Here is a 14,622-nt window from a genome sequence, read left to right as displayed (position 1 = left end):
GCAAATTACAGCCTTTATCCTAAATGTTCTAGGGATGGCTCACAAATCACGGCAGACTTTGGAAGAAAGGTGGAACATAAATGTAATGGTGGCTACCAGGTTGGCATGCCTGCAGGTTAAAAAAGCAGGCCATGCCTAAAGGATAGCCTACAGCAACCTCTTAATATAAATACTGCAGGGAGTAATATAGTCCTGCAGAGTTCACAGCTGCTGCTAAAAAGTCAAGTTGTTGGAACCATCAGCTAGCAATGCTCAGTTTGCTGGTTTACACGAATGCAGCTAGGAAATGAGGAATGATGAAAAAGTTGCAACAGGCAACCATTTATTTGTAAAAAAAACTTTAAAATTTTACTACAACAAAGATTAAGGAAAAACAGTATTAATATATATACATACATTGTATATGTATATACACATAATGTATCTTGTACAATTAAAATTACATGCTTTTCAGAACAGAAGAGTCTTGATCCCTCATACCAACTTTTCTTACCGCAAGAAATTCTTGCTTTCCTTAATTAAAATAAAAATCAAAATCAAACTTTCAAGTATAAGAAATAAGCACACTAGTATCTGAAAGTGAAAAAAACATTTGCTTTGCACAAATGATCACTGTTAAGTACAGAGTAAATCTGTTTAGCTAACACTTGTATATGTGCCTTGGTGAACTTTACAACTGTGTAAAATCTTTACCTGAGATATGTGGAAAGAATGGAAGGTGCAAGTTCATGGGGTTTCAATTTTTCCATTCCACTTCAACGGAAATAAAAACTGATAATGTCTTAATGTTTGTACTCGCACGGTATTCAACATGAGAGCTCTTCAGCAGAACAATTTTCATGTTACCAAGTATCTTAAACTCCAGAAAAACACAGAGGCAAGCACCACTTGTAGCAACCAGCATGCAGAGACAGTGAAATAGAGGTAGCATTGTCTTATAGCTTCAACAGGATCACTTGATTTTAGCCACATTATCTTCTGCAAAAGGCACTCACTTTTTCATTTCTAAGTCTGGTGTTAAAATTGAAATATACTAGCATTGTTTTACTATAAATGGTTTTTTCGTTTTTAAATTAAACAAGCACGATAAAAAAGGAGAGGACTTAGGAAACGAGCTTTGTATGCTTCTTCTGTTTGGAAAAATGACTTTAAAAACCTCTAGGTACCGAAAAGCTAGAGTCCTCCCAGTTAAAATGCCAGTATTTAAGCAGCACGATGTATAATCAGAAACAAACTGTGAAATACCCAGAAATACACCAGCCTTTTTATAACTAAAATAAGAGCAAGAGGTCACAGTAAAAAATTAAGATGATTGGTCACTTAAAAAGTGGTGCTGGGAGGCAGCGGCAACCCATGAATGTAGAAACTTATAAATACATACAAAACTGTCGTACTTAATCCTTTGTCGCTATCTGCTATTAGAAAAGTGTGTGCTTTCTCGTGTTTGCTTTTACCGAGAGACAACTGAGCTAATTGAATTATAAGATGTCCCGCTGTTACAGCTTGAAGCATAGGCTTCCTGGCCATTTACATCTAAGCTGACTCTAAACACAGAGGATGCTTTCATTAAAAAGTCGGCTGCATCTCTGCGCCCCAGTTCCCTCAATTTAGACATTAGGGTGCCCACAGTACTTTCAGGGCTATTTCCCCATTCCTGTAGAAGAGCATAGGATGGGCTCGGGACAAAGTCATTCGGACTCCCATTGTTTGTATTGTATTTCGCAACCAGGTCAGGAAGGCCCAAGTTCATAGCAAGAAGGCACCAGTCCTTGCCCATGGGATCAGGTGGATCCAGAAGTCGACTCAGTTTCCTTCGTGTAAGCAGATTCAGATCAGACACGTGGATATCCATCCCCAAACTCCCCTGTGAATAGACATCTAGACACCCAAAGCACAGTATACTGCTAAAGCTTTCTTTGTAGCCACCCATGGTATTAGTCAATGAGGTCTCCTTTTGACTTTGTGCGCGGAAAAAATCTCTCGGGTGGTAGATCATTATTGGCTCATGGTGTTCCCTCAGCTGCTGCGGACTGAGATAGTGTTTGACTGTCAGGAGTCCTGGTAATGTTGTGGCCATCAGGTTATCAATCGTACTGCACACAGAGTCCAGGAACAAGCAGCATTTTATCTTCTCAGTTTCCAGGCCTCTAACTTGAACCTCAATACCCTGACCATTGTTCACAAGGAGGACAAGGAGCTCAGCTCCACGGTTCACAATCTTTGACCCATTGATCCACAAGCGTATGTCTGCATCTCCCTCTGTGCTCTGTTGATGGATCCATCTACAAAGGTTCACCTGAACTTTGTGGAATATCCCACAAGGCAGTGGGGTGAGGTGTTCCACAGGAACAATTCTAACACCACCATAAATCATAACTTCATCCTCCTCGTCAGCCCAAGACCTATGGAGGCTATCAGTCTTGATTAAAGCAGGAATGTCAATCATTGTTCCACTGCTGAGATCCCTGGCACAGATGTCCATAGCGTCCAAGATTTGTATGAGTTCTTCTATATCGCTATCTGGGACCAGGCGCTGGATGTCCTCTATGGTGTAACGGCCTCTGTAGTGATGGAGGGCCTTGGGGTTCTCCACGGACAGGAGTCTTCCAAGCACATTTGAGCACAGCCAGCGAGGATCCAGGAGAACAACATCTTGGACTGTCTCGCTTTGCATGATATTGATCTGTTGAACAGAAGAAAAGCCACAAGTCAAATCCAAATACGAGAGGAAGGAAGAGTTTTGCAGACATCACAGCTTTAACTGTAAGAGGACTACAGGTTCTCATATGGTCCATTATCTACATCCAATGAAAAATGTGAATTTGAGAAAGGGAGGAGAGCTTCTCCTTGGGCTGAGTTCTCTGGCATACAGCACTTCAAGGACAGTGCAGACCACAAGTTATGGCTGGGCATCAAGCTGAGCCAAAATTCATTCACCTCTTTTGATGGCCAAGCTGCAAAGAATGCAGAGTTACCTACAGAATTAAAATTGGATTAATGCAGTTTACTTACTTCTCCTATACTGTGTAGTTGCTGGGCAATGTGCCTCAGCTCATCTTCGCTTGCTAACGGGTTAAGCTGATCTTGCACATCATACACAAATTGCTGCAGTGACATGAGCTGGTTGGGTCCATTTACTTTTCTCCATGAAGGCAGCGTGGAGATGATTTTTTCGCACAAGTGTGTCATGGCTGGACATGTCTATGGAAAGCACCAGATCGGACATTAGCTCTAATTCGAGAAGGTAAACTGTCATCTTTTCACTTTAAAAATATATATGCCATCAATCACTCATATCCTAGCAGGAACAGACCCAGTGCGGTGGAACAGTCACAGAGCCGCACTTCTGAGACTGGTGTTACTACAGCTTAGCCAGATGGGTCTGTGGCAGGGCAGGTGTGATGCTACACAGACACAACAGCAGAGCCAATCTGCTGCCGCCACTGGTGCATCTGCACAGTCTCTACCTGGCCAGGTAAGCTGAAGTACTGTGTGAGGGCTGGCTCCATGGCTCTGCCACACCTCACTGGATGCTGAAGAATAGAGCATTGATTCTCTTTGGCCATGTATACTCCTCTATTGGTAACGATGCTAGAAGTGGAAGTTATTTCCACAACTGATGCAGCCCTAGCAGTATTGGCTTGCATGCTCATTCTGCTGAATGTGAAGGCTGTGCTATTCTGTCATTCCCATTTCAAGGCAATGCATTCTGTAAAGGAATACAAGAATGAAAGAAGCTATCAAATCACAGATTATGCTAAGTACTTAGTCATAGTCACTCCTGCTCCAGGCATCATGTAAACTGTATTTTCTTAAAAAAACAACAACGAACAAACCCCAAAGCAAACTGCGACAGCATAACTGTAACACTCATCCTTTTTATATTTGTAATGTGAAAGTATGTCACAGTACATTTTCCTCAGTTTTTGACAAGACAGTTAACAAGCCTTTTCTTTTATATTACAAACTTTTCAAAAAGACAGCACAACATGTTAGTATGGCTTGCATTAAATCTGTACTGGCATAAGCAGACAGGCTCTTGAAGTCTTTTTAATGGAAAAACTGTGCAGCACCACGAACTTTCTGGAACAAAACAAACCCCGTTTCTTGGCACCATTTGCACAAGTTAACAGAATGAACTTCAAGTGCATGCATATACTGCAGAAAAAGAGCAGTGAAATGATCGCTAGTTTAGCTGAGTGGTTCTGGGAAAGAAGGACCAGCTTTTCACCACAACATTGCAATCTACGAATCATGTGAAAGCAGGAATCAACACACACTGCTTAAAAGGGGTTGCATTCTTCAGACTCCTGCCTCTGGCGAAAACTCATACTGAAACGAACTGTATAGCTGTTGCCTGTTTGACAGCATTGTTAACTACTTATTCTGGGAGTGAGAAACATTTTACACACCAAAAAAATCTGGTGGCAAACCCAGCAGTAGGAGAGTGTAAGAATTATGCAGTAGAGGATAGTTGATCTACACAGAAAAGTATGCTTCTGTATGCATACTATTTATTTTTTTACAAAAAACCCCACACACAATTGGATGCCAGACAAATTAATTCCTCTTTCAAATCTGTTGGAAGTGAAAGTGGCTGAGTAAATGATGTGCAAAATAAACATAGAAGCAGTGAGACCACCACTATGGTATGCTGTGTAAAATATTGGACTAGGACCAGTGTTCAAACAACCACTCAGCCATAATACTCAGTACGTGACCTATGGCAACTCATGTGATATGAGGATAAAGTGGAATAGCTCATTTATTCCACCATGAGTTCCTTGGAGGAACGGCAAAGTATAAATGAAGAAAACAAAGATGACTCTCACTGAAAGGTTCAGGATGGTTTGGTCACATGCAATTCAAGAGGCCCAAAGCTTTTCAGAAGAACTAGTTCAACACTGCAGACACATGTTTAAAAACTTGCTATACTTCAATAAAATATTTATTAGGCCGTTTCTGCAGAATGAGACAAGTATATTTTCTATCTAAATTTACTTGCCCCCCTTTTTTTACAAGGTGTAAGAAGGAGCTGAAAGAATTTGTGGGCTCATGATCTATTTAATACTTCTTGCTCACCACCAGAGGGCACTCAGGCCAATGAATCTAATTTATCCCATACAGACCTTGTTTGTACTTGATTCATATTTCTAACTCTCTTCCTTTCTTCCCATACTTATAACCACAAGGCAACTTCATAATTCAAGGTGCACTCAAAATGGAAATATTCTCACGAGGCCTGGGCCAAGGGATGTACTAAGAAGATGTGACTTACAGAAATAATTTGACTACGTAATTCTTGGAGGTGGTTGCGGAGAATCTTCATATCTTTAGACCCAGATGCCCCAGCATCCAAAATAAATAATCTGTCTAAAATGTGAAGGTCATTTCCAAACCTGAAAGGAAAAGAATAAAGAACCTGTTTATCATTTTACAGTAATGCATCCATCTTTTTCATTCTTATTCCATGTATTAATTGAAGCACTTTGAGGAAGCAAGTTCTACTAATATCATATATCTAGTAAAAAACACACCCTTGTAACTTGATCCTATTTCTATATACTCAGATCCTTCCAAATTTAGTGGTGCTTATCCCACAGTAAGTGTGCATATTTTTGTGGTACACAGTGCCCTGGTTTAGTTGAAATTACGTTGACCCCCTCATGCATGAGCGAAGGAAATTGAAACCTTCCCACTTTCTATTTTGAATTAACTGTGGTTTCCCATTATGCCCGGACTAAGAAAGCTGTGGGTTACTCTAACTGTGCTCACTTCAAACACGATCTGAAAACCATGGCTTAATGCTGCTTCGCTTGACTCAAGAGTTCAAACAAAATAGAAAATGGACGTCTGTTTAAAATGGAAAGCAAGCAGATGCTTGTATGTGGAAGTAGGGAATGCCTGAGCTCACGTTTGCTGTGGCACATTTTCATAATGGAAATCCATTGTTTTAGACATATATATATATATATAGATTGCCCAGGATTTTTACTGATTTTATATCTACTGATTTTTGTATTTTTTACTTTTGCTGCAATAACTGCTTTTGTTTCTGATGTTTTTGATCTGTTTTATATTTGCTTTATGGTTCTCTTTAGTTAAAGATAAAAAGGGAATCCATTGTTTCCTTTCTGTGTCTGAACCAGTTCAATGAAAGGTGTAGATTTTCTTTATGTGTATGCAAGTACAGCCTTTTCTTTTTAAAAAAAGTTTAGCTCAAGGTCTTAACATGCACACAAGTTTTATAATATATTAATTTCTTAGAAAAGCAATCGTTCTTTTTTAAAAAAAATACAATCCCCCTGTCTTACCTGTTCCTGATTTCTTTCAGAAGAGATGTATCTTTGTCATACTGGAACTCTCCTCCAGCAGAACGCGGAAGATTGACAATGTCGGCATGAGTAGCCACCAGTGCAACATGTAGTGGGTTTTTTAGCTTTCCTCCAAATGCTTCAGGAGAGAAAAAAAACCATAAGGAAGACTTTGAGAGGAAAAGCTTTCTCTTCTAATGGCATGGTTCAAATGTAACATTTTATGGTATGTTAAATTGTTATAATTAGTTGACCATTTTAACTTGGACCAGCAGCTTAACCACGGTTTGTTAACCATGACAAACCATACCTGTAAGCCATGGTTTGTTATTGCTCTATAAAGTTTGGCTTAGCGTGATATCTGAACCTGGTGCTCGAGTCAGGGATTGATTAAATGTTTCCCCAAACTTAAGAGGCTGACTGTGGCTAGTGTGATTACATTCATAGCACAAAAAACAGACGTTCATCATTCCAAAGCAAAATTGATGGTCCATGTCATAAAACAGAGACATATTACAAATCACAATAAATCTTTGTAAACCATCTATTTCGTTTCTAACAAAATAAATATTTGGAGACGGGGCAATGCTTTTTTCAGCTATAGCTACTTTTTAAAAAGATCATCCACTGACCACACTAGTCTACAATACTATGGTTGAGATTATTATAGGCAGGAAACAAACGATCTAAAAAACATTCATACAGTGGTATGAATGCAACTTTACAGTACTTACACAAACAAAGAATTCTCACATAAGTGAGAGTTAAGAAGGAAAGCCTGGGAGATACCATGAAAAAGAATGAGAGAGAAAGAGATACAAATGGGATATGAATGAGGTAACAGCACTGAACACAAATTTGTACAGCCTGCTTGCTTATACATCATCTTGATAAGATGAAAGTATTTTGCCAAATTTCGGAAAATACTGAATTTAACTTTATTGCTTTTACCTGTATTGTGGCAATACCACAATTATCCGTATGAGCAAGGGCCATCATATGCTAAACACATACATTCTTCAAATGCAGAATACAGATAAGCATACTTCAGACTTCCATGGAACATAAGCATGCCCAATACAATCCTTGCTTTCTGTTTTGTGCTCTTTGTAAATTCTGTGCAACTCTAGAACACCCCAAATCCCTAATTTGGTTCCAGTGCAAATATGATCTGTATGCATTCTAATGTGTAGCAGAGCATGTGCTTTGCATGCAGAAGGTCCTATGTTCAATTAAAGTAGGACTGGGAGAGAGCACTGTCTCAAACTCCAGAGAGCCATTGGTAGCCAATGAAGACCAGCGGTGTTGTCAGATGACAATTCCCATCAGGTCTGACCATTGGCCATGCTTGCTGGGCTGTTCAGCAACATCTGGCAGGCCAAAGGTTCTCTACCCCGATATAGACAATGCTGACCTAGATGGACCAATTAACTGGTTCATCTTATATCCTTATATTCATTAGAAGCACTATGGTCTTTCTTAAACCGTCAGTCCCATGATCGTTTAATTAATGGCTTTGTTGCACACATTTCAGCAACTTTGCTGTTGATGAAGTGAAGACAGACATCATTACTTTGTTCTTCCAAAAAACTTCCACAGTAGTAGGTGAAGAGTAATTTACCATAATGTAGCTAGATTTATGATGTTAGCTAAACCTATATATTTAATCTTTCTCCAAAATATGGAGCAATTAAGTTTGTTGGCATACCCAACTTTAAAGCATCATGCCTAGTTAAAACAGTTGACCAGTGATCTCATTTAAGAAGTATACTGAACAGCAAAGAATTCTAAAAAGGTTAATTTGTATGAATCAAGGCAGTAGAGTAAAAAGAAGGATGGAATGGTTCAACATAGCTCTACAAAACCATGAACCCGTGTTGAAGGGCTGGCAGAGATAAAGTACTTGTGGCATACCTATGGATTCTTCGACTGGAACAAGAGATTTTAGGAAACTAAGCCAAAAGGTCACTTGGTTCAACTGTATTTCATAGGGCTCTTCAAGACTAAAAAGTACAACGTGAACTGAGGTGGGATCATTTGCAGCAAAATAGTCATAGCAGCAGAAATACACAGGATTCCCAGAGAATTCCCACACACTGAAATCACCAACTCCTGCAACAAGCAAATATATATTAAGTAGAACAAGTTTTACAAACATTTTTATTCTTGTTGTTGTTGAAGTATACATATCATTATTGTTATTATTATTATTAGTTATTATATTCAGAGACAGAGGCTGCAATCCTGATCACAGCTACATTTACTGATTTCAAAGAACCAAGCCATGTATACTGGGTGCAAGACTCCTGTCAAAATTAGACAGGTTTATCCACTGAAGAAATTCAAGTCTTTTTTTTTTTTAACACAGTGGGTCTTACATTAGAAGACAAACTTTCCCCCACAACTTTTCTGTAAAAACTATAGAAAACATGATACAATATACCTACGACTAAAGCTGTAGTTTGTGCAGAAGTACACGTTAAGACCACTGCAAGAGAGTTAATTGCTAAAATATTAAATGAGTAATTTTATTATTTTTGTCTTGTTTGACAGAATCTGAAGCATACTATTACACAGGCATATTATTGTGCTATATAAAGTGTCAAAACAGGAGGTTTTCTATTTTAAAAAATCAGAACAGGCCATTTTGTTTTACAAGACAGTAGAATAATAATGTGTAATTGTAAACTCAGAGAGAGATTAGAATAGTCATAGTTCATTACTAACTGCCATTTTATGCAATACTTTATCATGCAATTTTTATTTTTTTAATTTTTCTGAAGCTGAGAGAAGCATATGTTTATTCCCTGTCCTCCAGAGAGTAACAGGCATTTTTACAAACTTTAATTAATAGGATTTATAAATAAATGCATCTCAGGAAGGCGGGAGCACTAGAGAAATGCCTCAGCATTTTAAAAGGAATTGTAATTTCAGATATTAGTAGTTCAGAAATGTTATCCTTATTAATCTGGAGGATTTGAGCAAATACTTTGGCTAGTGTAATAATCTCAATCTGTATATATAAACAGGATGTCAGGCTACAGCTGGTAGTGACAGTATGCTAATTCCAGGCTGGAATTTAAGCCCCAACGCATACTATCTTTAGGAATTCCTTCAAAAATTGTGACATTTTCCTAAGCTCATAATTTCTATGACAAACCCCTGGCACTTTTGACAAATACTGTGTCCTACGACGGCGGAGATGCAATCTATTCCTCCTTCTCGTGGAATATTTGGCTGCTGTTTTTCGAAGCTTTGAAGAATAACAAGTAAACATCTGAAATATCTACCCATTAGTACACCTGCAGGTTGGAATGACTTCAACCTTTCTTTGGGTGCAGGTTGGCTGAATGAGAGCTTCTTAAACAGCAGTCTAGACCTGGCCCTTAGTAAGCGCCTCACAGTGTTTGTTCATCAGTGGCAGAGTGAATTCCTCAGACTATAGATACAATGCTCCCATCATGTCTGTTCAACCCTGCGTTGAATACCTGGGAGAAGACTGTACCTCGTATAAGGGTTTCTTTGCAGGCTGTAAAAGGGCCTATATCTCCTCAGACAGAGAATGGCTCTCTCCAGCTTGTATTCCTCATAGAGATGCTTGTACAGAGCACACAGCAAGTTAAATCACACTTCAGGGATTCCATCAGTAAATGCAGCTCTTGCTGAAAATGTAATACCACCACTGGCTTTGGCCAATATCTCTTGGCTCTCAGAGGATTAGTGCTGGATTGAGATACTACGCTGACACTGAAGAAACTTTAAAATGGTAATGTTTTTTGAGATATTGTGTTGAAATAGCAAATGTAACACCTAACTGTAAGCTTTTATTGTGCTGGTAGAGAGTCTGAAATTAGGGATAAAGGTAAAGGGACCCCTGACCATTAGGTCCAGCTGTGACCGACTCTGGGGTTGTGGCGCTCATCTCGCTTTATTGGCCGAGGGAGCCGGCGTTTCTGGCCAGCATGACTAAGCTGCTTCTACCTTCCCGCCAGAGTGGTACCTATTTATCTACTTGCACTTTGACGTGCTTTCGAACTGCTAAGTTGGCAGGAGCAGGGACCGAGCAACAGGAGCTCACCCCATTGCGGGGATTCGAACTGCCGACCTTCTGATCACGGAGCAATGGATCCAAACTACAAGAAAGAAGATTCCACCTAAACATTAGGAAGAACTTCCTGACAGTAAGAGCTGTTCGACAGTGGAATTTGCTGCCAAGGAGTGTGGTGGAGTCTCCTTCCTTGGAGGTCTTTAAGCAGAGGCTTGACAACCATATGTCAGGAGTGCTCTGATGGTGTTTCCTGCTTGGCAGGGGGTTGGACTCGATGGCCCTTGTGGTCTCTTCCAACTCTATGATTCTAAGTCCTAGGCTCTGTGGTTTAACCCACAGTGCCACTGCATCCCTGAAATTAGGGATAAAGCACTGATATACTTAAAGTGTGCCCCCTCTTAGAGAGGTTTGAAGGGTGGAAACTATAGGGGAGACTTATGTCTGCAGAATGCTCTCCCCAATGATGCTCACCTGTTTTCACTGCCAGGTTAACACTTTCTCATTCCCAGGACACTTGATGGAACATGATCCAGCTGTGCTCTGGGTTACTGATAAATGTTTGCTTGCTGGTTTTCTGTGGTGGCTGGCACTGTTCTATGTATTTCGTTAATTTTTCATGCGTGTTTCAAACAATTATGGATTTTTTCAACCCAATGTAAGCCACCTAGAGCTTGCTCTGTGTTCGGCAACTAACAAAATAAACCAATAAATCATTTAAGTGGATTTCAGACTGAAGCGTTTTTGCACAAAGGACCCAATTAGTTACATTAAAAGAAGAGGATTTAAGTTCATGTTTTACCATTCAAATATGCATTCTGAACGTCAATGGCCTTGGTTGACTGGTCATCTGCTGAGCAGTGGGAATGGTGAGAGGGCGAAACAAAGACTTCCAACATCCCTTTGGTAAGGCCTGGCTCAAACATCATGCTCCGGCTTCTCACACTAACATTCTCACAGCCAGGATACAGATTTGTAATACTTACTGAAACTGGATCACAGGAAGAAAATGAGAAGGGCAAAAGAAGATTAAAAACCCTGAATTTTTAAAAACAGCATTATTATCTAAAGATTAAGGAGACTACCTATAAAGCATCAGTTTGAATAATAAATAGCAAAGCATGAAGAAGAGCCATTTCATTATCCGTAACTTTTTCAGGATTAACAGAAACCATGCAAATTTAGTACAGTGGTACCTCGGGTTACATACGCTTCAGGTTACATACACTTCAGGTTACAGACTCCGCTAATCCAGAAATAGTACCTCGGGTTAAGAACTTTGCTTCAGGATGAGAACAGAACTCGTGCGGTGGCAGCGCGGCAGGCCCCATTAGCTAAAGCGGTGCTTCAGGTTAAGAACAGTTTCAGGTTAAGAACGGACCTCCGGAACGAATTAGGTATGTAACCAGAGGTTCCACTGTAAATATGTATAATTAGTACTTTTGGTATTGAACTAGCCTCCTCTAGTGGTTGAAATAATTAAGGCACCCCTGACATTTCTGAAGGCGCAAGTCAGCTTTGATCAACTTGGTGCCCTGTTTTTAGACTACGGCTCCAATCAGCCCCAGCCAGAATGGCCCTGGAGGGCACCCAGTTGGGGAAAGCTGAAATAAATATAAATACATATTTTAATATGAAAAACAGTATTATCTTAACTGCACCTTTAATGCTACACTGTAAAGCATTATCATCCATCTGAACAGTGGTGCATCCACTCTTGTTAGAAACCAAGTACTATGCTAGTGTACTACTGAAATATAAAATGTCAGGAGCCAAAAATGAATGGTGCAGACCATCACCACTCCCCAAGCAAAGCTCTGCCATTTTGTGGATCCTTCCTTCTAAAAATACCAAAACATTTCTTTCCAAGAGTTTAACACCTGCCATCTTTAAAGCTGGCATGTACCGTATTTTTCCATCTATAAGACGCCCCCATGTACAGTGGACGCTCTGGTTGCAAACGTGATCCGTGCGGGATGCACATTCGCAACCCGCATCTGTGCACGTGCGGGTAGCGATTCAGTGCACCTGTGCATGCGCAAAGCGCAATTTAGCACATCTGCGCATGTGCAATTACCAAAACTCAGAAGTAACCCATTCTGGTACTTCTGGGTTTCGGCAGTCCGCAACCCGAAAAAAATGCAACCTGAAGTGGACGCAACGTGAGGTATGACTGTATAATTTTGGGGGACTCAATTTTAAGAAAATGAGGGGAGATGGCCCAAAATTGTTGAGCTTCTCCCCCTATGCAGCTGCGGGCAGAAAACACTCCCTAGATCGTTTCCCACATGCAGCGGCATCGGGGGAAGTTGCGCTCCTGTCAACCAGCTGGCGGGCGGGCGCGTTGCTTCTCTCCCCCCCTTCATGCCACTATCCGTGTATAGGACAACTCCTGTTTTTTGACAGGATTTTTGAGTCAAAAAACCTCATCTAATACATGCAAAAATACGGTATCTAGCAAGCCCCACCTTCCTGCAGGAAGGCTACTCTTCTGCCTTCTCCAATTTTGCATGAAAATTCATCACGGCATTACTGTAACTAGATTAGGCCCAGCACAAACACCACAAATTAAAACAGTTGCTGTAAATTAGTAAGCTCACCCAATGCACTGAGGTAAAAAACAATGACTATTAAGAGCGACAATATAAAAAGCTTTAAAATGGTACCTGATGGCTTATTAGATAAAGGTGAAGGGGGAAAACGGACAGAGTTTGTAGAGGAAAGTCTTGGTCTGCGCCTTCTGAAAAAGCTCCTCAGGAGCCCACACTTCAGAGACTCCACAAGAGTAGTTTTCCCAGATGCCGAGTGTCCAAAAAGCTTAAGTTTTATTCTCGGCTGCAGATTATGAGTAGGTCTAAGATGCTGGATGAAAAGTGCTCTGTGTGTATCCTGTAAGGTGAAAGCAAAGAATAAAACAAACACGTAATTGTGAAGAGAAATGCCAAACATCAAAATGCTTCTGCTTCTTAAACATCCCATATTTTCCAGAGCAAAGCAGTTGTGCAGGAATTAGTATTCTGATTCAAGTAGCAGAAATATAACGAATGACGGGAGGGATAGGGGAGACAAAGCCCCATGGCACAAGGGGAAGCCTTTGTGCTAATGGAACAACTTTGCTGGATACGACCCTGCTTTCCTCTAGGGAAAAGGGAATGCTTTACCCTTAGGGGATTTTGTTAAAATTAAAGTGATATCTGTCAATGAATTACTAACCATTACTAAAAATTATTTTTTGATCTATTATTTTTCATAATATTTTGGGTTCAAGTGAAAAGTTGAAATAAAGATCGATTCCTCACTCATCTCCTCACCTTTTTTAATCTTGTAAGCAGACTGGCTACGTGTTCGTGTTGCTCTGCTCTAGCCAGGTCTTCTGCTGTTTTTCCATCCTGTTAGAAGACAAGTGATTAGCTCCAATGACTTCTGGCCCACAAGAGAAAAACAGAAAAAAAATGTTCCAGTATCCTCAGGGTGGTAAGAAAATAAATTATGTCAGAAGCAAATGGATTAAGGAAAGAAATAGCAAGGACCTCCTAGCTGGAATCTCTATTTTGTTCTCTTTCTGCACTTTTTTCTCTTAATGCTTCTTTTACAGAAGCATCCTGATATTACAGAAACACTTGAAGCATTTTTTCTTTTACCACTTTCAGCATGATTGCTCCCGTCTTTACAAAGAAACAGGCAAAATGCTTTTTCCAAGCCATGTGTTCCTAATACTGCACATGAACAATATGAATCTTTAAAATGCAACTACGATGATCTGTTGGTGCTCATTTAAATAGGATGCAAGAAATCAAGAATTGTGTTTATATAGCTATGAGAAATAGAGAGGGGGAAATGAATTACTTGGTTACTTTGTCTATCATCTCTGGGAGGTGTTAGTGCAGGGAAGATGACAGCGCAGCTTTAAACAGCTTAAGCAAACTCAGGAGCGGAGCAAATCTGTCTTCAGCATTCTGCTTTTGACTTTTAATTACCCACATTCCATGAGTCAGCAGTTTGGTGTGAAATGAAGTATAAGAAAAATTGCTTACTGCAATAGCTTCTTAGGGCTGCATTCGTGTAACTGTTATACCTTGAGGACCTACGCATTCTGTATTTACAATCTTTTCTGAAACAGAACTGCATTTTCGATTTAATCAAGGAGAGCTAATGCAGTCCTTGTGATAGCGTGTTAGCATGTCTTCCATTAAGACCACCAAGATCAACAAAATACTGGAACTCAAAGTGGTTCTTTTCTGCTAACCATTTGAAGACACTGTG

The 14,622-nt window shown here is 40.0% G+C and overlaps 1 protein-coding gene across 3 annotated transcripts in view; it reads right to left on the bottom strand.

The window, feature by feature from the left end:
* Window positions 1–294: 294 nt before the first annotated feature.
* Window positions 295–14,622, bottom strand: part of DAPK1 (death associated protein kinase 1) — a 552,849-nt gene continuing 538,521 nt past the window's right edge. For all 3 annotated transcript variants that reach the window (XM_081213542.1, XM_081213541.1, XM_081213540.1), the window contains exons 19-26: window positions 13,671–13,748; window positions 13,026–13,248; window positions 11,162–11,350; window positions 8,229–8,426; window positions 6,315–6,453; window positions 5,279–5,399; window positions 3,013–3,201; window positions 295–2,683 (exon numbers count right to left, since the gene is read on the bottom strand). In XM_081213542.1, coding sequence (XP_081069668.1) covers window positions 1,451–2,683; window positions 3,013–3,201; window positions 5,279–5,399; window positions 6,315–6,453; window positions 8,229–8,426; window positions 11,162–11,350; window positions 13,026–13,248; window positions 13,671–13,748 — 2,370 coding nt within the window. In that variant the 3' untranslated portion in view covers window positions 295–1,450. The remainder of the gene's footprint in view (window positions 2,684–3,012; window positions 3,202–5,278; window positions 5,400–6,314; window positions 6,454–8,228; window positions 8,427–11,161; window positions 11,351–13,025; window positions 13,249–13,670; window positions 13,749–14,622) is intronic.

This window comes from Podarcis bocagei, assembly GCF_964188305.1.
Source record: "Podarcis bocagei genome assembly, chromosome: 11".
Lineage (NCBI taxonomy): Eukaryota > Metazoa > Chordata > Lepidosauria > Squamata > Lacertidae > Podarcis > Podarcis bocagei.
This window is presented reverse-complemented; position numbering and strand designations above follow the sequence as displayed.